Source organism: Mastomys coucha, unplaced genomic scaffold (genome assembly GCF_008632895.1).
Source record: "Mastomys coucha isolate ucsf_1 unplaced genomic scaffold, UCSF_Mcou_1 pScaffold22, whole genome shotgun sequence".
NCBI classification, from domain to species: Eukaryota; Metazoa; Chordata; class Mammalia; order Rodentia; family Muridae; genus Mastomys; species Mastomys coucha.
In genome coordinates, this window is record NW_022196905.1 from 200,765,456 (window position 1) to 200,790,384 (window position 24,929).

The following is a 24,929-nucleotide window of genomic DNA, read 5'->3' on the forward strand; positions in this document are numbered from 1 at the left end:
CCCCCGAGTTGACTGCCGCGCTTGACCTGCAAATGCATTTGGAATAATTCCTTGGTCAGGTAGAGAATCAGGAGCTTTTCTTAAAGCTTATTCTCTAGCTTTCCTCTCTCCAAACAGAGAGCTGGCTGACAGTGCTAAGCAGTTGCTCTAGAAAGACTTAAACGCTCTCCCTGGGTCACGAAATGTGTCCCGTCACCCAGAGCTACTCCGTCTGGCCCTTATTGACTCACCTGCAGACTTGCCAGTGTGCATCTCCTATCCTTACTGTTGGGAACCTGTTCCGTTTCCCAGGTCCTTTCTTATGAGTCAGAGGGGTGTGCTGCTCTTTCCAATCCAGGGCAGTGCCTGGCTTGGGATAGTCACAAAAAAGAAAGAGAATTAAAAGGAAAACAAACCCACAGAATGGTTCCAATCTCTACTTGTTTGGAGTCTGGTCACTCATGACTCACAGCCTCTAGACCTGACTGAGAGGTCTGCCTGATGAGTATTCTGTGGGGCCGTTTGTGTTTGGGGTGAGGAAAGGTTTCCTTAGGAGTAAAACTTTACAGTTCATTAAATCCGACTTCATATTACATAAAAGACATTGGAGGCACGTAGGGAAAAGGTGACTTGCCCGAGGCGACCGAGTAAGTGAATGGTAAGCTTGGTCTCTGAGTCATAACAATAATAGCTATTTGGACTGGATCTTCCAGGCTGCCGAACATGCTAATCCATAACTCATTTCTGTGGGAGGCACACAAGAGTGATGCTACCTTTCTTTATACAGCTCAGAAGACCGAAGTCAGGACAAGTGATGACTCAGCCGGTGAGCATGGAGACCCAACCCTAGGCTAACCTGTTTGACTTCAAGTTCGAGGCTCTTCCTGGGACTCTCCTCAGACAGTACCTCCTTTAGCTTTCCTAAAGTTAAATTTGTTTTAGGTTTTTAAACACGTGTCTTGTCTTGATACCTTCCCTCCCAAACCAGAAGGCTGAAGAGGAGAGTTCTGATTTATTTATGTTCTGATCGCTAGACCTAATAAAAGCGAGAGTCACTATGATAAGCTGCTCACTGACCTCCGGGCCTCCCCCTTGAGGCATGCGAGTTATTTCGCCAAACCACCTTTCCCTGACAGGTGGGGTGAGGTTTGTAGACCCTGCTGCTTGTTGTCCCTCTGCTTACATGAGTGGTTCTTGTCTCTATGATTTCTTAGGGCTCAGGGGAGCTTTCAGAACAGTGGGTTCTGGGAGGTCAGGGGTCGTTCATGAGCCTTTCAGGGATAGCTCTTCAGGCATGGCCTCTTTCCCCTGAAGAGCTTTCAAGGGACAAGAGCTGAGCTACCAGTGTACACACATCACTGCTGAGCAAGCTGAAATGTGGCCAGGCCACACAGACATGGCATGGGAATACTTGACCTCAGTTTTAGAGACCTGGTACCGTTATAGGATTGAAAGCAGGGTCATCTTGCATGTGTATCTTGGTTTGGATTAGTTATATGTTGAATTGATAATATTTTGTTTATATTGGGCAAGATAAAATATATTAAAAGTAGCTGATTTTTTTTTTATTCTCCTAAATGTACCTATTTGGGAAATTTAAATTATCTATAAGATTTATATTACATTTAAGTTGCCTAGTGCTGGCCCAGAGGCAGACCTCCCTCCCCTTGATAATTCTAAGAGACTTTTTTTTTTTATTCATCACAAACATTGTAGAGACTTAAAATGGTATCCTAACCTAGTAGAGGCTCTCTCACCAATCTTATAGAACTCACAGTTAATCAGTCTCTCGTGTGTGAGTCTTGTATTGTAAATGAAGGTTGATTTTTATGTCTGGTCAAGCGGAAACCCAAAAACTTGTTACCCATACTAAGGGGAGTAAGATAAAAGACTAGCAGGGAATCTCACCGCTTCATGCCTCTATTTAAGAAGCCTTTCCAGAGGACAGTAATGTGAGGCTATGCTGTCATTTCTTCCAAGGAGGTGCAAGTGGGCTTGAGTTTGGTTTCTCCAGAGTGTTGGCTCTGTCTGGGGAAGGAACCGTGGATGTTTGGATGCTGGAATGGGGAAGGGCTGTACTGACAACCTGGATCCATAAAGACTGTGTTACACAGCAGAGAGGGAAGCGTAGGTGGCTCTTCCAGCAGTGACGCCCAGAGAGCTGTATGAGATAAACCTGTTCATGTCTCCACCACATTCTTCCCAGTAGCCCATGTGTCTCTAGTGCTCCGTGACAGAGATGGAGAAAGAGGGAGGGGTGGGATTAAAATACTTGGAAAAAGTAGAGTTCCCTGAAAAATTAACTTCGAGGGAATTTTTTTTTTTGAGACAGTCTCATTATGTACAGTAGAAAGCAGTATTTGGCCAGGAACTCTCTGAATAACCTCTCTGACTTTCATACCTCCTGCTTCAGTGTCGAGGTCAGTGTCGAGGTGCTGGGATTATAGGCCTGAATAACCACGCAACTGCAATAAGGGAGTTCGAGAACATGATATTTAGTTAAATTTCTATAATAGAAAATATCAGTATATTTGGAGTATAAAATAACCTTATTTATAAAATATTAATATGGACCAATATTTAATTTAGGCATGTACACAGATGCATATAAAAATTCACACATTAAATTAAGAGTACTTTATTAATATAACAGTATTTATAATGCAAATTTGTAAAAAAAAAAAAAACCCAGAATATATAATAGAACCATGGATAAAGTATGGAAATAGAAAACATTATAAAAAGATCTGTTTAATCTCATTAAGAGAAATACAAATTAAATAACATGAAATAGCTTTGCTCGTCTACTAGAGAGTTGAACAACAATGAGTGCGGATAATGTTCATGACACAAAGTGGTGGAAATTGAGATTTCTTTGGGGTGTGATGCACCAGTTTTTTTTTTTCAAAAGTTTTTAGATGTACACATTAATGTAACAATTTGAGTTTTAGAATTTACTCCATAGATATCCTGCTAAAAGCATGTCAACAATATAGGAGATGATGGCATTTCCTCTCTATAGTAGAAAGCCATGCTTGTTCTATGGCCATGAGAAGATGCTCATGGGCTGTATAGGAGATGATGGCATTTCCTCTCTATAGTAGAAAGCCATGTTTGTTCCTATGGCCATGAGAAGATGCTCATGGGTTGTTAAGTAACAATGTGCCTTGCCTGTATTCATCCGTGGTCATGAAATTAGTCATATGTAGATGTATATGTGGCAGTATTGATTCAAATTTATAGATGGTGATGCTGCAAATTATTAAACATGAATGGGTTGAGAAGAGACATAGGCATAGAGTTGGATGTTTTATTCCATAATATTCTATCCCACGTACTTCATTTTTAAAGAAAACCAATTACCTTCTTGTTCTTCTGAAATGGAACTCTCAAGTCTGTAGTACGGGCTAGCTTGGAAATCGCTATGTAAACTGGGCCGGCCTTGAACTTGTGACATTTCTTCTTCCAGAGTGCCTGCTCCGACCCCAGTGGCAGTATCATAGATGTGAGCCACCAGGACTGGCTGGTTGATTACTTTTATGATACATTTTAAAACTTTTATCTGCCTTTGGGAAGAAAAAAAGGTTCAGTAATACTCTACTCTAGTGGATTATAAATTACAGTAGTTTTCTCTCAATCTTCTGTTGGTGGTGTAAAATAACCAAAAGCTGGAGACTTACTCTTGTATATAGAAATTCTTATGAAGTAGTGACTACCAAAACTATTTCCCTTTTGGGGGTGGTGGTTAGGATAGGTGTCTTACCTTAATTAACATTATTTTTATCAGTATTTTCTCTCTGAGTTACTTAAGGATCTTCCTCAAAAACATAACTAAAAAGGCTAGAGAAATAGCTCACCCAGCATCTGTAAGGCTCTGCACTCAGTCCCTGGCACCACAAAAGTTAGTAAAATAATAAGAAAAAAAAGGTAAAAGGCCATGAGACATTTAAGATCAGGAAATGTCTTTGCACCCTTCCGTTTAGCTCTAGGATGCTGAGGTGTACAGCTCTAGGATGCTGAGGTGTACAGCTCTAGGATGCTGAGGTGTACAGCTCTAGGATGCTGAGGTGTACAGCTCTAGGATGCTGAGCTGTACAGAGTGCAACTTAGGCCTTCTTTTGGGTCCTTATCACAAGCTTGGGTTTGTTTTGCAGATCATGAGTGCACTTTTAACTTTAAAGGTCATGATGAGATAAATGTCAGAGGAAGCCCACGCCCATGGAGCTCAAGCAGACATTCTTAAATTTTATCACAATTCCATTAAAAGCTGTCAGATCCTTGGCTCCCTGCAGTTACAAAGGTTGAGGGATACTCACTGCAGGTTCCTGCCAGGTTTACCTAGCTGAGGCAGGTCCACTCTCTAGCTCTTCACTTTATGATTTTTCTCTGGAATTTAGGAAGGGGCGGGGGAGAAGGTGCTATTAATACCAACCTCTGCTGTTCCAGAAAGAAAATCTAAAAAGTAATTTTAAAGGATGACAACATGTTGCTAACAAGCATTACTGTCATGTGTCAAAATAAAGTGCAGGGGAAATACACGAGGCTGTTTAGAGGACTAGAAATGAAGTAGGAATTGAGCTATGTCTCTTTAAAGTGAGAGAGCTAAAAGGAACATTGCAGTGGTTGGCCTTCGTGTATTTCCTCATTGGGCATGAGGAGTTTGATCAGTAGGCTGGACAGTGGCTATCTCCGCCTTAGAGTTAGCCAATAGCTGTGTCAGCCCTAGAGGTGTGGTCCATTGCCCGTTTACTATCTCAACCACACCCTGCAAAGCACTGTATTATTGTATGTGAGTGTTTGTGCCCGCCAAACAATGCGTAGATCACTCCTGTCAGTCCTGTGCCGTGGGAAGATGGGAGGGAGGAGAGATGATGAAGAAGTATAGAATTAAATGGTCTTTTATCACAATTAACAGGAGAGAGCAGCGTTTGCTTCATTGAGCAATGTGGATAAACTTCAAAGGGAGAACAAAAACTGAAATTATAGAACGCACACCCATTGTTTTTAAATCAATTTAGAAGCTCCTTCTGACTGTTTCTCTCCATTAGTAAATCCCCAGCATCAAGCAGTTTACTCTCCATAGAGTGTTCTAAAGTTGTATTTATTTCCTGGAGGGTGGATATTAAAAAAGACGTAAGAGGGACTCGGCATTATATTCACCACAAACCAGCAAAGCATTTATATCAGATCACAGCAGATACAAACCAGCCATGTTAACACAACCAACACTTGGTTAGGCACAGCCTTGACCAGAGTACAGGAATATTTCACAATATTTCAAAACACAGGTGGTAAAGCGAGATGTCTCAGCAGGTAGTGGTCTTTACCGCCAGGCTTGATGACCTGTGTTTGGTTGCAGGACCCACAAGTTTGAAGGATAGAGACAACCCTTGCAAATTGTTCTCTGACCTCCACAAATGTACCTAACATCTGTGTAATCGTACACATGCAGAGCCAACCCACATATATAGACAAAATGGGTAAATTAGTGTATTTAAAAAAGAACAGGTACAGCTAATAGAGCCCATGGCTTGGCCCCAGAATTCATTTAAATGTGATATCAGATAGATGCATTTGTCTGTTGCATTAATTTTTTGGCTCCTGTGAGAAGTCTCTAGTTTATCCCGTTTCTTACTCAACAAAACAGAATGGACACTTTTCAGACTCTGTTGTGCTGTTTAGGTTCTGCTTGGAGGACTTATGGTACAGGGATGGAGGGAATGAACGAGCACAGAAGCATCTTCTGACTCCATTGCTCCTTGCTTTGCTTTTCTTTTTTGGTTTTCCAAGACAGGGTCTCTCTGTGTAGCTCTGGCTGTTCTGGAACTCACTCTGTAGACCAGGCTGGCCTCAAACTCAGAAATCCACCTGCCTCTTCCTCCCAAGTGCTGGGATTAAAGGCGTGCGCCACCACTACCTGGCAAAGATTTATTTATTTTACGTATGTGAGAATACTGTAGCTGTCTTCAGACACACCAGAAGAGGGCATCAGATCTCATTACAGATAGATGTGAGCCACCATGTGGTTGCTGGGCTTTGAACTCAGGTCCTCTAAACAGCAGTCAGTGCTCTTGCGGCTGAGCCATCTCTCCAGCTGCCTTGTCTTTCATATGAGCTCTGAGCTTGGAGTACTAAGAGAAGTAACTCTTTGGGCTGCTTGGCTGTGTAGGGAAAGAGGACTCCCACACCAGGCTCATGGAAGTTCACCAGAGGCCTCAGAGCTGTGCCTCCCATCAGAATAACCAACATTACATAGCTTCTTTGGGGCATTCGATTCTCTTGTGCTTCTACCCTGAAGAGGGAGAGATCTAGATCGAAGTAGGATTTACAGATTGTGGGTCTCTCTTTTATAATGTTCCTGTACCTTTAAGTACATCCTATTCTAATCTTTATCATCCCCTTTCCCTGCCATTCATCTACTCGATGGTAAGGTATGGCTGCCTATGCTGGAAACTTTATCCCATGAACACTCACTCACTTTCGAAGGCCAAAGAAGAGGTGCTTAACGTTTGAAAAAGGTTTGCCCTACTAATTATGTCAGACAGTCCACCTGACCTTGAGTCCCCAGAGAGCCACAGGAACAAATTGCCAGTTGACATACAGTCATCTGTAGAAGCTCTGGGCTGCCGGACCCTAGTTGACCCTGCTTTGTAGCCATGGGAAGCAGGTTCCATTTCTCCTTTAAATATTGACCAGCAGGATATCCTCTCTCGTAGTAGGGAGCTCTCATCAACAGGGTGAGAAGACATGGTTTGAACAATTGGGGTAGATAGCAAACAGACATTAGATGATGTTACTTCCCATAGAGCTAATCGTGCAGGGCAGAGTGTAATGTCAGGAAGATCTCCTTTGTCCTCAGTAGGCACCTCTCAGGAGTATGGGGTTCCTTTTAAGTTCCCTGTATTTCATCTCAGTATTTTTGTGCACTGTGAGTTTCTAAGATACGCAGCCTTTTATCATCGAGGCCTTTCCGGAAATGTTTCGTTTTACCTCAGGGAAAACAAAAGGCTAATGTTCTCCCCGTTCCTGCTGATCTTATCAGTCCTGCACACGGTATTCCGTCGTCCCCTTGTCCTCTCACCTTTCACGGGGACTTCAGATAGACTGAGCCAGCATGCCAGCTGGACTGGAATTCCAGCTCTTCCTTGGCTATGATTTTGAGCACATGTGTTGATAACAGACAGAATGTCTGAGGAAGTAAAAAAAATAAAAAATTAAAAATAACAGCAGCAACAAGGAAATGAAGAGGATTTCAACTGAGTTTTGTGAGATTCCCGCAAACTATGCAGAGAGAAGCAAGGGGAGTTAACATGGTTGGGGGTACACATGTATCAGTATTGCGTGGTTTCCTTCTTTATTTCCTTCTTTGCTTGTACCAGCTCATCAGTTGTCCAACTCTGTCCCATTGATTATTGGGGATGGGCATTCAGGCAGATGAATACTTAACACCCCTCTTGATTCTCCTCGCTAAATTTCATCAGTAAGCTGAAAACCTCTTATTACTAGTAAGTGCCAAGATTACCCACACCTCCCCAATTCTTAGAAACATGCCTTTACCTTTTCAGTCTTACTTTGGAACTATTTAAAATTCTTCAGTTGATAGCTACCTGTGACATCGATACAGTGAGAAACACATCTCATATGGAAGAAACTTAACGTGCATATGCAAATACTAATGTGATAGCTTTGAATTATAGGTTAAAACACTTGGAGGAAAGGATGCTCGTTGAACCCCTGAGAACGGTCTAACCTTATGCTGTTCTGCTGGTTGCTTTTGCAGTTTAACTCAGCTGCCAAGCAGCTGATAGAGTGGGATAAGCCTCCCGTGCCAGGAGTGGACACAGCAGAATGCCCCTCAGCGACAGCGACAGCGCAGAGCAGCTCTGCCTCAAAGCACTCCGACACCAAGAAGAATACCCGGAAGCGACACTCTTTCACCTCCCTCACCATGGCCAACAAGTCTTCCCAGGCGTCCCAGAACCGCCACTCCATGGAGATCAGCCCTCCTGTGCTTATCAGTTCCAGCAACCCCACAGCCGCAGCCCGCATCAGCGAACTGTCCGGGCTCTCCTGCAGCGCCCCGTCTCAGGTACACGGGCAGGGCTGCCGAGGCGTGGGCTTGCCAGCGGTAAAATCCTTGCCGCCTCCTTTATATTTGCCTTAGTTACATTCTCACGACTGTGATAAGTACCTCGCAAAAGCGACTTGAGAGAGAAAGGGTTTATTAGGGCGGGCAGATCCAGGGAGATGTGGTCCATCACGGAGGGTTGACATGACAACGGGAGGGGATGGTTTCAAGAGCAGGAGGCTGAGAAGGCTTATTGCATCCAGGCTTAGGGACAGGAGGTGGAGCCCGCTACCAAGCCTCAAGGCCCACTCTCTCAGGGATCCATTCCCTCTAGCACCAGTCCCTTAAAGATGTCATAACTTTCTCACGCAGCACTTCCAACTGGGAAGTGGTTCAAACACAGTGTTCAAACACAGGGGCCCGTGGGGGACGTTTCAAATTCAAAGCAGAACCCTATATGTAGGAAATGCTAGCTTGAGTTCATCCCAAAGTAAGGCCTCAGAAGCAGTATTAGGACCTACAAAGTATGTAAAGTATTGCTTATCAATTTCATGTTCACTTGGGTTTACAAAACTTCCCAAAGCTACAAACTTTTATTTCTGTTCACATCCACAGTTCTCAATTTGATGCTCAGGACATTTGGAGCTTCTCACACCTTGGTACTTAGGTTTCTCATCCAAATAATAGAGCAGGAAGAGAAAAGATAGAAAGAAACGTTCAACTTAGAAATTGACCTTGCAATTTTAAAAGGCTCCGTAATTCATCAAGACTTGGGACTATCTTAAAACACGACCACGTATTATTTGTGTGTTAAAAATGCAAGGCCCAATTGTAAGCATCCACTCATCCATTTGGCAATTGATTGTTGGATGCTGTATTTATTAGACCCTTGGGCACAGTGTGTAATGAGAGTAATGAGATATATAGAATACGGGCGTTCCTTATGACGGCCTTATTCTGGTCTACAGAGTGGATCTAATTGTGGCCCTTTCCCAGAGGGAAAGCACTATGTCATTATCCACTTAGAGGGCGGCTGCACTTCGCTAGACCTGGAGGTCAGAGAGCACTGTCCGAAGCAGCCTGATACAGCGGGAGGAGTTGCCGCGTAGGCTTAGCTATCGTTTTATTTCATGCAGATTTTTTTTCCCCACAATGTAGCTCGGGGTTGTTTTTCCTTAAAATATGAAAATGAAATTCCTATTAAAGAAAAAGAAAAAACAAAGTAAAAAATTACATAATCCTGGTTCTGAAGAAGTTTATACAGTTTAATAAATTTCTCTAAAGCATTGCAGATTAAAAATTGGCCATTCCTGGCTAATTTTATTAAAAGTCGTCTTTTGTTATTTATTTCATTCAACATCTCTGGATTGACATAGCAAGTCAGGAGTTAAATGTCTTTACTCTGAGTGAGAGCATGGGCTTTATTTATTTATTTATTTAGTGATAAGGTTATAGACCTTTTGATTTTAGTGAAGAAAGCTAGAACACACACAGACACATGACATTAGTGTGCAGAGGGTGGAGGGAGCCTTCATTTTGGTCACTGATAACATTGCGTGTGGCATACATAAGCAAGCACGCAAAGGCTCATTCAGTGGAGGAGTTGCTTGAAAAGTAGGTGGGGAGGGAAATGCCCTTACCTTTCGTATAACCAGCGATCTCACAGAAATAGACATGGGTTTCGGATCAGAGCATGAAGCTAGATTGTCCATCAGAGTTCAGAGTACCCAGTGAGGAGAATCTGTGGAATTTTAAGTAAGAGTCTGGAGAAGGGGTTGGTAAAGACTCCCTAACGCAAGGCGAATCATTCTCAGTGAGTGAATGAGTGTGCGTGTGTGCGTGTGTGTGTGTGTGTGTGTGTGTGTGTGTGTGTGTGTGTGTGTGTGTGAGACATAACACTAGCAACATGGGGTTTTCTTGACACAGAAGCAGGCTCATGTGAGGCACGCTGACAGCTCTGAATGGGAAGGGATTTAAAATAGCGGACTGTGCTTTTTCTTCAGAAGTGGAGAAAGTTAAAAGGAAAAGGAAGGTAAGCTAAGCCTTGTGTCCTATGGAGAGCTCAGGTGTCAGTTTGTCTCACCATGGCACACCACAGCTGGGGATAAAGGCTTTGACAGTGTGGCTATTTTTTGTTTGAATCTGAGTAGTTTAGGAAGCAGTTCCTCCCCCCCACGCCCCCGCCCTTCCCCCTCCCTTCTGTAACCATTCGGTTGTTTTCAGTGGTGGTGTGTTGCCTCAGGGAGAAGTTATTTCTAGCAGAGGATGGGGAGATGTGGGAAGTGCTGCCTGGTCCTCCCGCTGAGGTTTACAGAAAACATCCCTTATCTAGGGCACCTTGCGCTTTGGAGGGACCCTTACGTAGTCCACAAGAAAGCTTGGAGCGTGTGCCGCCTGCTGGATAGGTACATCCGCCCTTATCATGGAGATGAGTTCCTACAAGGGAATGGCCGGGGGAGGCTGCTTCAAACAGGCCTGCCCCAAGAGTCGTCCCAGAATCTGTCTTTGCCACTAGCATGATTTTTTAATTTTTTCCTAACTCACATTCACCTTTAGCTTTGATTTTCTTTAATTCTATCTTTAAGAAACAAAACTAAGCGAGTCAGTACGCACCTTCTGATTGAGAGTGCCTAGATAGAGATGCATAGGTGGTGGAGTACTGCTACTGCTGCTGCTGTGCTGGGGCACCTCCAGCCTCACTTCTCCTGATGATGGAGACTCTGGATAGAACAGTCACAGGATGGCCAAGGGTCAGAGGGTCAGAGGGCCTGCTTGCCATTGTACTTGGTAGCTGTTGAGTGAGGACTGAACTTGAAAAGGAATAAACTAGGAAATAACTTCTGAGCTGTGCCCTGCAGGTGGATCAATCCCCAACATACATACGTCTCTGTCACTGACATGCGTGAAGCACATGAAGACATTTGGTCTGCTTGAGACATCCTGAGGCATGATTCATAATGTTTCTGAGGCATGTCTATATTGCCCTTGTCCTCAGGGGAACCAAGAAGGCCCATCCGATTGCTGCTCTTTTCTCTCCCAGCTCTCCCTGCTTCCCTAACCTTTCTTGTAGAGGAGACTGACTAATGTTTGTGGTCCTGTGGGAAACAAGGTGCTGGTCAACTGCACGTCCTCTGTACCGAGGAAAGGACGGGCTGAGTGTTGGGATACATACTCTCCCCGTGACTGCAGCACTTAGTAACACTCCCATATTCCTCCTCTGTATCTTCCCTACCACCTGAGGAAAATTGATCAAGTAATTGGACACAGTGAGATGACCTAAATAATTCAATTTCTTTCTCATCAGTTAATCTCGGGTAGTGTCGTGGATGACACCTTTGAACACAATTTGGATTGACGTTATTTCATAAAGGTTCTATAATGAATTTTCCACCATAGGCACATCTAGGCTGCTCCATTTTGATTGCTGATCCTCACCGAAAGCTAGAAGTAAGAAGGCATGATCTTGAAAATACACAAGTGCCTTAATAATTTTACGTGGATTTGACATATCAGTAGAGAGATGAATGCGGAGCCACAGCTTGCCTTTGCAGGGGCTTCAGGAGAATATGACGCTAGTTAAGCCCCAGGCTGGCTGCCTGAACAGTTTGATTCATGGTCGAATATAAAATGAGGTATCATGTTATGTGATAGCCAAACAGCACATTGTACTGACTGGCATATCTAGTACACATTGAGTCTTTAGACAATTGGGGATAGAAGATAAAGAAAAGGATTCTGCCTTCCCTGGATAACTTCATATACAGATCTCTTGTTTATGTGACTTCATCCAGGAGAATCTGTTATATTAAATATGGCGAACTTGGGTTGGGCGGGCGCGGGGGGGGGGTTGGTGGGCTCAGTACAGTGCTTGCCATGTAAACGTATTAACCTGAGTCAGATTCACAGAATTTAGATAAAGCCAAGACACTAGATAGTCCCAGCATGTTCCCACAGCAGGGTAGGAGACAGACTGGAGAGTCCCCAGAAACCCACAGGTCAACTTGTTTGCCATAAGTAACTGTGGAGGAACAAGAGGCCCTGTCTTAAAGTAGATGGCAAGGACCAACATCAGAGATTGTCCCCTGACTTCCATGTGACACCATGGCACATGTGCACACCACACACACACACACACACACACACACACACACACACAGACAGGGTTGGAGGAGACAGACAGGTAGACGTATTAAAAGCGCAGCTGTATTTCTAATAAACTATTCTCCTTGGCAGGTTCATATAAGCACCACTGGGTTAATTGTGACCCCACCCCCTAGCAGCCCAGTGACAACTGGCCCTTCGTTCACGTTCCCGTCAGATGTCCCCTACCAAGCTGCCCTTGGAGTAAGTATCATTTCTGTGTCTTTATTTCTCTTTGAGGTCTTTAGTCCTGGCGGTCTGCCATATTCCAGCCAACACCTGGTAGTCTGCCATATTCCAGCCAACACCTGCGGGAGACACTGATGCTTCGGGGTAGGATTGACCTCTGCCTTTCATCTGTGATCCCTGCCGATCTCACAAAAAAGACTGTCTCTTGCCATCGGCCTGCAAAAATTTTAATGGTGGCAATCAGAGGCCCGAAGCTATGAGAACTCCGAAAAATACACTTAATTTTATTGACGTTCGGTTTGATTTCCCGAAGGCTTGACCTTTATTTCTTCAGGGTTTCCGGACCCTGCATATATATTTTAGAGATACATTTATAGAAACTCTGAAAACATGGGTCATCCCAGGCTAAGTGGTTTGATTTTTATTCACTGAATAAATTGATACCAAATGTCTGTTTTTAGGTTTCATCTCTAGTGCTTTCTCCTCTGTAGCTCATAGTGATTCTTTCAAGGTCCCTGCTGCTCGGGGAGGGTCTTTTAGAGTATGTTGATTTTTCTTCTAAAAACTTGGCATCCCACAGATCGACTCTAACCATCAGTTGCATAAAGACATCTGAATGGGGGGGGGTTGACCTGAAGAATCATAACAGTCAAGAGAGATTATATATATATATATATATGTATATATATATATATGTATATATGTATATGTATATATGTATATATGTATATGTATATGTTCTATATGTATATATATATATACATATATATATATATATATGGAGAAAAACAAGCAAATACATCCTTGGGTAATAGAAAAAAAAAACCTACCCCCTTGCTTCTTAAAGTCACAACCCACTGAGCAGCAAGGAACTAGAAAATATAAGGAATCTCTCACTCAGGCTAATGTCTCGATTACACTTTCAGACTGTTGCTATTTCAGACTATCGCAGCACTGAGTAGACTGAGCATAGAAATCATTCAGTCAGATGCCCTGTGTCTGGATTCCAGCCCCACCCTCCTTGATCTTGTACCTGGAGTATCTGTTGTTGGTCCTCTCAGAGAAACAGTGTGGTTCATTGAAGGGTTTTAGGTTTGGGATGGAAAGAGTTGGGTTTCAAGCTCAGTTCCTTCAGCCCTTTTCTTTGTCAAGTGACCCCGGGAAAGCAACTCAGCATCTTCCAGCCTCAGCACCTGTGCTGGTTGGCTTTTATCAGCTTGACACAAACCTAGATACATGGAGGAAGAGGGGAACCTCCTTGCCACCAGCAGATTGCACTGTGGGCATGTCTGTGGAGCATCTTCTTGATGATTGATTGATACAGGAGGCCCAGGCTGCTGTGGGAAGTAGCGTCCCTGGGCAGCAGGCCTGGCCTGCCTAAGAAAGGCAGATGAGCGAGCCATAGAAGGCAGCCAGGACCGGTCACAGCTAGTTCTAAGCTGCTGCTTTGTTTCTAGGATATACATTTTATGTGTGTTGTAAAGATATTTTCCTCTGCTAGATTTCTTTAGACTGAGTTTGTTACCAGGATCACACAGCACCTTACTTTATCTAATCTTATTGTCTTCCTTTTCCTCGACATTAATTTTGGCTTGATACATTTCATAATTAATTAAAAGCTGAATTTTAAAATCAAGGCGGGGCTTAAACAACTGCTGTTAGTATCTAACTTCACTTAGACTTCCGACGACGACGTTCACAGAATAAAAACGTGTTCTTCTGCCGGCCCGTTCTACTTACAGGTTAAAGTTGTTGGATTTGGATTTGTTTTTCTTACTTTAAAATGCTCCCTGAGAGCTTACAGCGTCCTTGATGATACAGCTGCTTAGTAAGGGAGACGTGGCCTCCATTCAACTGGGGAAAAGATGAATTTTAGTTAACATTTATTAAATGTGGTTTCCATAAGACTCAGTTAGCCACAGAGGTTCCACTAAAGCCAAATTTCGTAACCCATCCTGCCCTCTAATCTCCAGGGGAGCCACTTCTTTTTCGTTCCCACCAACACGTACAACCACAGTGTATTTCCGTTCCAGATGACTTCCGTGCATGGAAGCATTTTTAACTCCATGTCTTAAGGGGCAAAGGGAAGACTGACTTTAGAGAAATTAATTAGTGTAAAAGATATAAGGCTGGCTGAGTTTTAGCCCTTGTGAACTGAAAATGTTATAATATAGTAAATGGCCAGTTCTTTGTTAGGGGTTGACTCCGGGCAAATCAATGGAATAGGCCACAGGAGAGCATATAAAATTAATTCATGTTCAGTCATTTTTATCCTAGGATTTTTATAAGAAAGACTGCATATTAAGCAAGAGAGATTTATTAAATACTGTCTACTGCGCGCCAGCTCCATTTAATGAAAAACTAATTATAAACAGGCTTTTCTGTTATCTAGAGAAAAGAGTAGATCTCAAAGTCTCTGGTAGGTTGGCAGACATACCATGGATTTAATGTCGGTTTTGCATAGGAAACTCTCAATAGCACATGAGGCCCTCGTACCCATGGTACCTCCAGTGAATTGTGCCGAGGATTCTATGTAAAATCTGAAGCGCTTCAGGAGACGTTGCTATCATAGCAATAGTATGTAGCTCAGTAGGAAAAAACAAAAAACAGGCTTTTTATGGTATGGGTGTATAGGAAGTAAATGTCACCCCTGGGCTAGGAAATGTAAATGACTTCCAGTGCTTTTTTTTTTTTCTCATAAATTGAGACTTTTAAATCTTTTATGCAGAATGGAGTTATTTATGAGCATATGTCTCTAACATTTCACACGCAACAGTGAGAATGTTCCGTCTCTTCTATCATGAGCAGGGGTAGTGTCACAGCTGTTGATTCAGGCGTGAGCCTATTAATAATAGTTGCTTCTTCTTGTTGTTGACTTGGTTTGTGGGATGAGGAAGCCAAAGATCTTGGTCCTTTATCTCCAGCACAGGGGCAGAGGAATGTATACAGTGAGTGATTAGTAAATGCTGACACTGAGTGGTGTGTTTAGCTGCAAAATGTCATGAGACAGCCCCGTCGTTAAAGGCCAAATACTGCCCAGCAGCTTACAAAGAGATTTTCTAAAATTCTAGAAACCCTATTTAAATTTTTTTCTCTTCTCCCTCCTCCTTTTTGAGATGGTATCTCACATAACCCAGGCTGGCCTTAAATTCACTATGTAGCTGAAGATATTCTTGAACTTCTGATCCTCCTGCCTTTACTTCCCAAGTACTTGGATTTTGAGATTTAGTTTGGCCACTTTCGCAAGTGTGCTCATATATGTGTGTGTGTGTGCGTGCATGCGAAGAAGCATTAGGGTTGTGCATGTCACTCAGTTGGTAGATTGCCTGCCTACCCTGCATGAAGCCCCAGGTTTGATCCCCAGTGATATATTAAAGTAGTGATGCACACCTGCAATCCAGTACATCAATGAAGGCAGGGAGATCAGGTCAGGCTCACTCTCAGCAACATGGAGGCAGTCCTGGGTTACATGGAACCACATCTCAAAAAGGAAATAAAAAAAAGCAAGAGAACATTAAATGAGATCAGGTCTCAGAATAGGAGCTATGTAGTCAGTGGCACTACAGGAACAAAGAATTGTCAGAAGTAGGGCATACGTAGAGATCACAAACCTTGATGCTTTGGGACATGGAAGGGAAGTCTGGCAGGAGAGTTAAAAATCAGGATGAGGGGTAGGGTATGATCAGATGTTTTCCTTTACTATATATATTTCTTCTGTTTCAGTTTTCAAGGTAATGTCTAGCTGTATAGCCCAGGTTGGCCTAGGTCACAATGCTGCTCAAGCTGGCCTTGAACTCATGATCCTTTTCTCCTCTCCTCTGTCTCCCTGGTGCTGGGATTACAGGCAGGAAGGAGCCGTCTGGCCTAGCTCAGGACTTCCATAGCAACAAGAGAAAAGTACTCTAGCATCTCAGGGATCCAAATGTCTAGATCCAAATCACACTGTCCTAAGAGGCAGTGAGAAGCACGGAATGTTTTTTTTTTTTTCAATGAACGTGTTCATTGAGTGTCTCTTGCCTTCTGGCTGCAAAGCTGGGAGCCAGAGCCAGTAGTCTTAACAAGAGTAAGTCAAGGGGCTAGAGAAATGGCTCAGTGGTTAAGGGCACTGACTGCTCTTCTAGAAATCCTCAGTTCAATTCCCAGCACCCACATGATGGCTCACAACCATCTGGAATGGGGCCTGATGCCCTCTTCTGGTGCATCTGAAGACAGCGACAGTGTACTCACATACATAAAATAAATAAATGAGTCTTTTTTTTAAAAAGTAAGTTAGTTTCTGACTCTAGAACCTCTTAAATTACAGCACTGCCTTCCACTTATTGACCTTTGCCTGTGCCCTGGGGAAGGCAACGTACACACCATTCCTAATTATTATAAGGATAGAGATAACACGTAATTTATACAGCTAACTAATATGGAAATCTCTCCTCTTTCTTAGAGATTAAATGTGAAACTATAAGTTACACAGCTAAAAGTAACAACTGTTGACGTCCCCCAAGCACTCTCATGCAACCTGGCCTCTCTTGGATTAGTGTATGCCTGAGGTCCTATATCCCAGAAGGACCATCTAGGGATGCTGATATGTTAGGTTGAAGGTAGGGTGAGGGGAAGGTAGGTGCTTCGGCAGCAGCAGTGATGGGTGGTGGGATTTTACGAGGTGTTTGCCTATGGAATTCATTTCTTGTGAGGTGTGTGAGGAAGAGGCACACATAAGAGACATTGGGAAGCAAAGGGGCCCTTGATTGTCACTTGAACATGTGCCTATAATTCCAACGCAAAGCACTTTAGTAGTAAGATGGTGGGGCGTTCAGCCCCTGGCCTCAGGCTTGAAACATACTGCCTGTTTTCCCAGCCTTAGCCAAATCCAGGTCTAGCTGCTCTCTGTGCTGGTCTCATGAAAAGGTAAGAGGAGGAACTCGTGCCAGGAAAGATCCACATGCATGAACTTCTTACTTCTTTTTTGTTTGTTTGTTTGTTTTTTGTTTTTTTCGAGACAGGGTTTCTCTGTGTAGCCTTGGCTGTCCTGGAACTCACTCTGTAGACCAGGCTGGCCTCAAACTCAGAAATCCGCCTGCCTCTGCCTCCCAAGTGCTGGGATTAAAGGTGTGAGCCACCACCGCCCGGCCTTCTTACTTCTAATATCTAGTGTCCTGCCAGTGTCCTGCAGCAGCTCCTAATGAGATAGAAGACACTGTCTCCCTGGGTATATATTCTAGAAAGGGACAGGCTAGCCAGGCTCTGCCTTAGGGGGACAGAACCTGGGCCTTGCAAATGATGGCCATTTCATATGGACAAGCCACTCCTGAGTCTGGTGTTGATGAGCAGTACCCAATAGCCTGTAAGTGGGGTTTTGTTTTTTTTTTTGCTGGTAAAGGGTGTATATGCCTCTGCTGACCCAGACTCCAGTATAATAGGCAGGTCTCCAGGTCAGGTTTGAGTATATGAAAGGTTGTAGTTCTCTATAGAGATGTCAGGTCTTGCAAGATAGCAAACTGCCCACAGCACAGTGCAGGGTGGATCACCTTTTGAATTTCCACTGGGCTAGATTTTTGCAGTTGAGGCTGTTTATAAATAACAATCTACAGAGCTTCCTGGTGTGTCACAGCTCTGCGTTCAAAGAACCTGGTCATTTTCACAGCCCACAGAACCAAGCAGACATAGAAGACTCTGATTATAATCAGGCATTCCCTCGCATTCACTCAGTGCAGAAAGGGAGAAAAAAAAATAATCTGCCTAGTGTTACTGAACACCATCTCTTCTGTTTCAGCTGCAGAGAGAGATGACTGGATTTCTCCTAGACACGAGCTTTAGGTCTGCCTGTCTGCCTGTCTGAATGTCCCCCTTTCTGCCATATCTCAATGTCTCACTCTTCTCCTTTTACAAGCAATGACATTTGGCTACTGTTTTATAATAAGCTGTGAGCCTTCTTTATGTTTTGTTAAAATGTAAAACTTTTTTTTTCTTTAATCGGGCCCATAAATAGATGTTTGGTTTGGTTTGGTTTTGCCTCTTTCTAAGACATTATTTATCCTAGTTGCTCTTTTTAAAGTTTTTTTAAAAGATTTATTTATTTATTTTATGCATATGAGTACACAATATAGCTATACAGATAGTTGTGAGCCTTCATCTGGTTGTTGGGAATTGACTTTTTTAGGACCTCTGCTCACTCTGGTCAACCCCACTTGCTCCTGTCAGCCCGCTCACTCAGGTCCAAAGATTTATTTATTATTATAAATAAGTACACTGAAGCTATCTTCAGACACACCAGAAGAGGGCGTCAGATTTCATTACGGATGGTTGTAAGCCACCATGTGGTTGCTGGGATTTGAACTCAGGACCTTCGGAAGAGCAGTCGGTGCTCTTACCTGCTAAGCCATCTCACCAGCCCCCTAAAGTTTTTTTTTTTTTTAATTTCCTGTGTACACATGTCCTCTGCCTTCTGCCTTTCCATAGACACACTGTCTTGAGAGTGAGTTTAGAAAGACTGGAGTGACAGTCAAGGCAAGCTCCCCATTTTTTCATGTATTCCTCTGTGTGCAGGTAGACCCATCTTGCCCGTTAAGCCTCTGACGTGGCGTTATCTTTGAACAGCGGCTCAGATCGTGTCTTCTCACTCTTTTGCGTGGATTATCTTTATTTCTCTCTACCTTGTCACTGGAACTGGGCCAAACAGAAAGAAAGCTTGACCCTCTGCTGAGAGGGTCAGGGGCCCTGAGCCTCCCTCGGAACATGGCGTTCCAGAGGCACGATGCACCTCAGTGCCCTGTTTGCGTGGGGAGCGGCAAGTGACTTCGTGACTTTTTGAACAGCCCGTCTTGTCCAGGCTGGCTCTCTGTAAGCGATTCCATGCCTCATTTACCTCTGTGCTCAATGGTCTGTTGCTGTGTGGGAAAGTCCTCATGGAAAGCTACGCCAGCAAAAAAATTAAGTAGAACACATCAAACAGTTACAGGTCTGGAGACATGAATGTCTGCGGCTGTGTCCTATTAATAGATAAGTGTTGATGGGATTCCATTTTCATTTCAAACATTTGAAATGTATAATGACTGGAATCCTGCTTTACGTAAAGCTGGCTCTGCCTCCTAGGTATATTCTGCCACCTCTCTGGTTCTCCCTGATTCAGTTTTTACCTCTAGTAGTTCAGAGGGCCTTGGGGAGGGCAAGGTAGGGGTTCAGCCAGGCTTTGTGTGCCTGTTTTCCCAGGAGTTTCGGTATGCGGTCCCTGAAGAATTATCTGGGGTTTGTAGATCAGAAGGTAACAATTGCTCCATTGATTGTCAAAGACACAGAGCCCTATGGGCAGAACCCCATTAGACTTTGCCCGTAAAGGACCCAGTGGCTTCTCCCTGGGGTATATGTTAAAGATTACCAGCCTTGATAGTCCTAAATTTCAAAAACTGGCCAAGTGAAGAAGAGGGAAAGTGAAGGAAGCCACAGTAGCCTTGCACTACGGCTTGCTATGGGAAGGGTCAGGCATCAAAAGGAACCACGGCAGGGGAATGGCTTGCAATACAGCGGTACAGCGCAGTGTAATGTACTTAAGTTTCAGGTTACAAAAGCCCAGCAGAAAATCAATTCTAGCCAGCAATGTGACATTGTAGTACTTCCTTTGGAAGGCATCTCAGTTCTTGTCCAAATCTGTACTTCTTATTTTTAATTATTATTTTATCTTGTATGTATGAATGCTTGGCCTGCATGTCTCTGTGTTACCACATGTGTCCCTGATACCATCAGGAGCCAGAAGAAGGTGCTGAATCATGTGATCCTAGGGTTATAGATGGGTGGGAGCTGCCAGGTGGGTGCTGGGAATCACACCTGAGTCCTTTGGAAGAGCAGCCAGTGCTCTTGACCACTGAGCCATCTCTCCAGCCCCAGTTCTGTACTTTCAATGTGCTGTTAATCTTAAACTCCAACATCCATCATCATTTCATTTTTTTCCCTTCCTATCAAGGCTTACCTGTTTGCTAAAAAGAGTGATGCGGCTTTAAAATAAACTTTAAAAAAAAAAAGGTTTATTTATTTATTTTATGTATATGAGTATACTATCCACACCAGAAGAAGGCATCAGATCCCATTATAGATGGTTGTAAGCCACCATGTGGTTGCTGGGAATTGAACTCAGGACCTCTGGAAGAGCAGCCAGTACTCTTAACCGCTGAGCCATCTCTCCAGCCCTAAAATAAACTTTTGAAAAGGGTGTTTCATGTTTCTGGTTCTATTGCGTGTGGACTCTATCTGGTGGGTTTCTGATTCTCCTTCCCTTATACCTTTTCATAAAGATATAAATAAATGACATGTATCATCCCCCCCATCTTTTCTTTCCTTGTATTAGACTATGAATCCTCCTCTTCCCCCACCCCCTCTTCTGGCTGCCACTGTACTCGCCTCCACCCCGTCGGGTGCCACTGCTGCTGTTGCTGCTGCTGCTGCCGCTGCCGCTGCCGCTGGAATGGGACCCAGACCTGTAGTGGGATCCACTGACCAGATTGCACATTTACGGCCTCAGACTCGTCCCAGTGTGTAAGTGAGGGTGTCTTTATTACCGTGTAAACACTCATCTCAAACAGCAGAGATCAAGGAACACATGTCTGATAGGAGCTACTCACAGGCTTAGGGCTCAACCAAGTGACTTGTGTTCTGGAAACTTCCACCCAGTCATGCATATAATTAGTAAGACACTTAGATAGACCGAGCCTAACGGGAGCCTGGTAGGTGGCTGGCCCGCTGAGAAAAGGCCTTTCATAGTTGAGAGGAATTTCTGTTCTCTCCTTTATAGGTTGCCTACATAGAGAACTGCTGTTCTTTTGCACAGCTCCCTCGTAACCTTTTTATCTTCAGTCTCATTCCTTGTAGCAAGATCTTAAGCAGCAGTTCTCAACCTGTAGGTTGCGTGCAACCCCTTTGGGGGAGGTTGAAGGACCGTTTCCCAGGGAGTGTGTATCAGATATTATTTACATTATGATTCATAACAGTAGCAAAATGACAGTAATAAAGTAGCAATGAAAATAATTTTATGGTTGGGGGGGCACTGCATCAGGAGCTGAATTATTAAATGGTTGTAGCATTAGCAAGGTTGAGAACCGCTGATCTTAAAAACCAGGAAGGTATTCCACACACATCAGGTCTCCCTGCAGTGCGCATCTAGAGAGCTGTAAGTCCCCAGCAATAAGAATCCAGAGAGGTCCAGTTGCCCTGTACAGTTTGCTGCTGACAGAAGGCTTCTGTTTTGTGTGGCTCTGAACCTGTAGGGTTCAGAGCATTGGCCGACGTGTAGGTCAGTCGCCTGCCTGGTCTGTCTGTGTGGACAGGCACCTGGCCCTCGGCAGCCCTTTTGTGCTCTCTGTCATCTAGAGTTCCTTTGATTTTTCTCTATTGCAGTCAGCTTCGTGGCTGAGCTCAGAAATGCAGGTGCAGCCTAAGCCTGCGGGTTCAGTGTGCATAGAAGGCAACATATTGTGTTTCCCTGTGGAATTGTATGCCATATGCCCTCATCTGGGGCTCATTCCCAAGTCTAACAAGTGCCATTTGAAGAGCTACATCTCCCCAATGGGCTCCTAATCCAGCTCACGAAGGTAGACACTCTTGAAAACCGCATTAATTCTTTCGTAGCACATGAATACTACTCCGTGAGATAGTCATTCCCACACAAGGAGGAACACTCTTAATCAAAAACAAAAGCCTCTGCCTGCATTTAGAGGGCAGACAGCCAAACCTCTTTCCGTGGACAGCTGCTTGCAGGTTAAGATTGTATGTCCTGTCTACCTGTGTTTAAGGGACTTAAGACCTCAGACCAGTCGAGAGTTTGGAGATCTCGGGGTCTGCCTGCTAGCCTGATGTTTTTCTCTTCTGCTCTCAGATATGTTGCTATATATCCATACACCCCCCGGAAGGAAGACGAACTGGAGCTAAGGAAAGGGGAGATGTTTTTGGTGTTTGAGCGTTGCCAGGACGGCTGGTACAAAGGGACATCGATGCACACCAGCAAGATAGGTGTTTTCCCTGGCAACTATGTGGCGCCCATCACAAGGTATGATGCCGGATCAGTGAGCTTTTCTCCATTCTAGATAGAGGCGCCATGTTCTTTCACAGGCTATCCAGCTCATGCAGAGCTCAGCTTGCATTATAATTACCTGTTGTGTAGCCAAGGTTTGTAAAAATTCATACCCATATCTGCTAAAATTCCTTCTGATACCAAGCAAGACTCTTAGCTCACTTTTCATGTGGATATGTGTGGAAATTATAGGCTTCTACCAATAAATGTACTGGGGTGTAAGCTCTTTGCTTTAATTTATATGTGAAAAGACTCAACCGTTCCATTTTCAGTATTTTTCTACTAATGAAATTAAAGTCTATATAATTAGTGTGTACATGTCTGCACAATGTCTGCTACATACATCAGACAGGCAGATTCCTAAGCATGACGTTACTGACTCCTGGCCTTCAGTTCTCTGATGTAGTTGCTCTTATTGTCTTCCCACTTAATAAATGGGGAAACTGAGGCACAAAGAGAATAAATAACTTGCCTGAGATCACATAGTAAAGGAAGTGCTCAAACCCACACTGGCAAGGTCTGGCTTTATTTCATTCACTTTTTATTAATTACCTTTGAAGTCTGGCAATTAATCTTTGTAATACAGTCAAATAAATATTCCTTAAATATGGCATAAGTGAATTTTAAATGAAGACAGCTTTGCTCCTTGTGAGTCATTTGCCAATATTCGGACATATCTTTGAGTTTCTCAGTTGATGATGCTGAAGGCTGCCATTCAGTGGACACACGCAAGGGATTCTCCTGAATCCCGTCATATGCAGGGTACTGCCCTCCCCTGATAGCCTCTTCCATCCGTCCATCCTGCTTCTGTGATAAAATACTCTGATCAAAAGCAACTTATGGGAGGATGTGGAGAGCGTCAGAGCGGGAGAGGCATTCGCCATGACAAGATGGCGCCTACTTCCACTGTAACTCCTGGTAAACAACTGTTTGTGTATGTGCGTAGAGAACTGTTTGTGCATGTGTGTAGAATGAAAAGACACCGAGTCACGGCCCATCCCGGGGCGTCACATGGGGTGATGAGCAAACAGCCAATCATGGGCGGACACACCGCGCTGTGGTGTATATAAGCAGTGCTGATTATTGGCTCAGCCCCTTTTTCCCTCTGGAAGAGGGCAATAAACGTTGCTGCAGAAGGATCCTAGTGTCCTCGTGTCTTCTTCCCGGAGAGACGACTGCGCAGGCCACAGGAGGAAAAGGTTTATTTTTGCTTACAGCTTCCAGTCACAGTTTATTATTGAGGAAAGTTGAAGGCAGGCCTGGTTGCTATTCCACACAGCCTCAGCCAAAGAAGTCTGGCAGGAGCCGTGCTGGATACGGCTTGCTGGCTTGTAGGCAGGTGTAAGTTGAGCTATCTTTTCATACAGCTCAGGAGAGTAGTTTGCCCACAGTGGTCTGGACCTCAGTAAATGAGAAGGAGAACTCCCTACCCAGATGCCCACCATCCAGTCTGCGAGCTGCAGCTGTACAGGCTGATAGTCAAAACTAACCAAGACACCCTCAGAAAGGAAGGCTATGGCCCAACATGTCACTCCAGCTCAGAATCCCTCATGTGTGATTGCACACACATACTGTGAATATGCACACTCTCCTGTGCACACAAATCTCTATTTTTCTTTTAAGATAGTGTACCTTCTGGTCATTGAGGCTGAAAGAAATGACCTATAATGACATTAACACGGCCCCAGATTTTGATCACTCTTAATAAGCAATTCAGGTCTAACTATGTTAAATAATGCCTCCAACCTCCTGACTTTAAACAAATGGCTTAAAGAACTGACGTGTTTGTCAGCCATTGTCCTTGATTTGTAGGTTGGCCAGCAACCTAATCAAATGAAAATCACTGTTGTTGCAGATGGTGACAGAATGTTAGCTTCAATTTGACTTGCAGATTTTTAATCAATATAAATCTTTTCTGTACATATTAAAATATATATTCAGGATCTGACACATCAGAAAATGGCAATATATATGCATATGTGTATATATGTATAACTATTCATATATGTATATACATCGATATATTTACATTCCTATTTACATTTTTATGTGTTTATATATAAATAGAAATACATATAGAAACACATATATAATATTAAACAAGAGAAATACAATAATGCAGAATGAAATTAACAAAACATCACATTTTCCACAAGCTTCAAAACCAAACTGTTAAAAGTCTCTGCACATTTAACTGGAGAAACGCTTGCTTACAGCAGCTGCTCTGTAAATGCGCCATTGTGGAAAGATTAATCTTGATAATGAAGTATCAATTGTAGATTAATTATAAAATTGCTATACACAGAATTGCCACTTAAATGAATTGATACTATTTAAAAATATACACAAAACAAAACTATTCCATACTTGATTAAATTCCACTCTCAGTCAGTGTATAGAACTGACTATATCAGCTAGGCAGTGGTGGCACACTCCTTTAATCCCAGCATTTGGGAGGCAGAGGCAGGCGGATTTCTGAGTTCGAGACCAGCCTGGTCTACA

General features: G+C 43.5%; 1 protein-coding gene across 1 annotated transcript in view; it reads left to right on the top strand.

Moving 5' to 3' along the window:
* The window catches only part of Sh3rf1 (SH3 domain containing ring finger 1), a 165,521-nt gene that overhangs the window by 117,807 nt on the left and 22,785 nt on the right, over window positions 1–24,929 (top strand). The window contains exons 5-8 of the mRNA XM_031339912.1: window positions 7,760–8,068; window positions 12,281–12,391; window positions 20,709–20,896; window positions 22,233–22,403. Coding sequence (XP_031195772.1) covers window positions 7,760–8,068; window positions 12,281–12,391; window positions 20,709–20,896; window positions 22,233–22,403 — 779 coding nt within the window. The remainder of the gene's footprint in view (window positions 1–7,759; window positions 8,069–12,280; window positions 12,392–20,708; window positions 20,897–22,232; window positions 22,404–24,929) is intronic.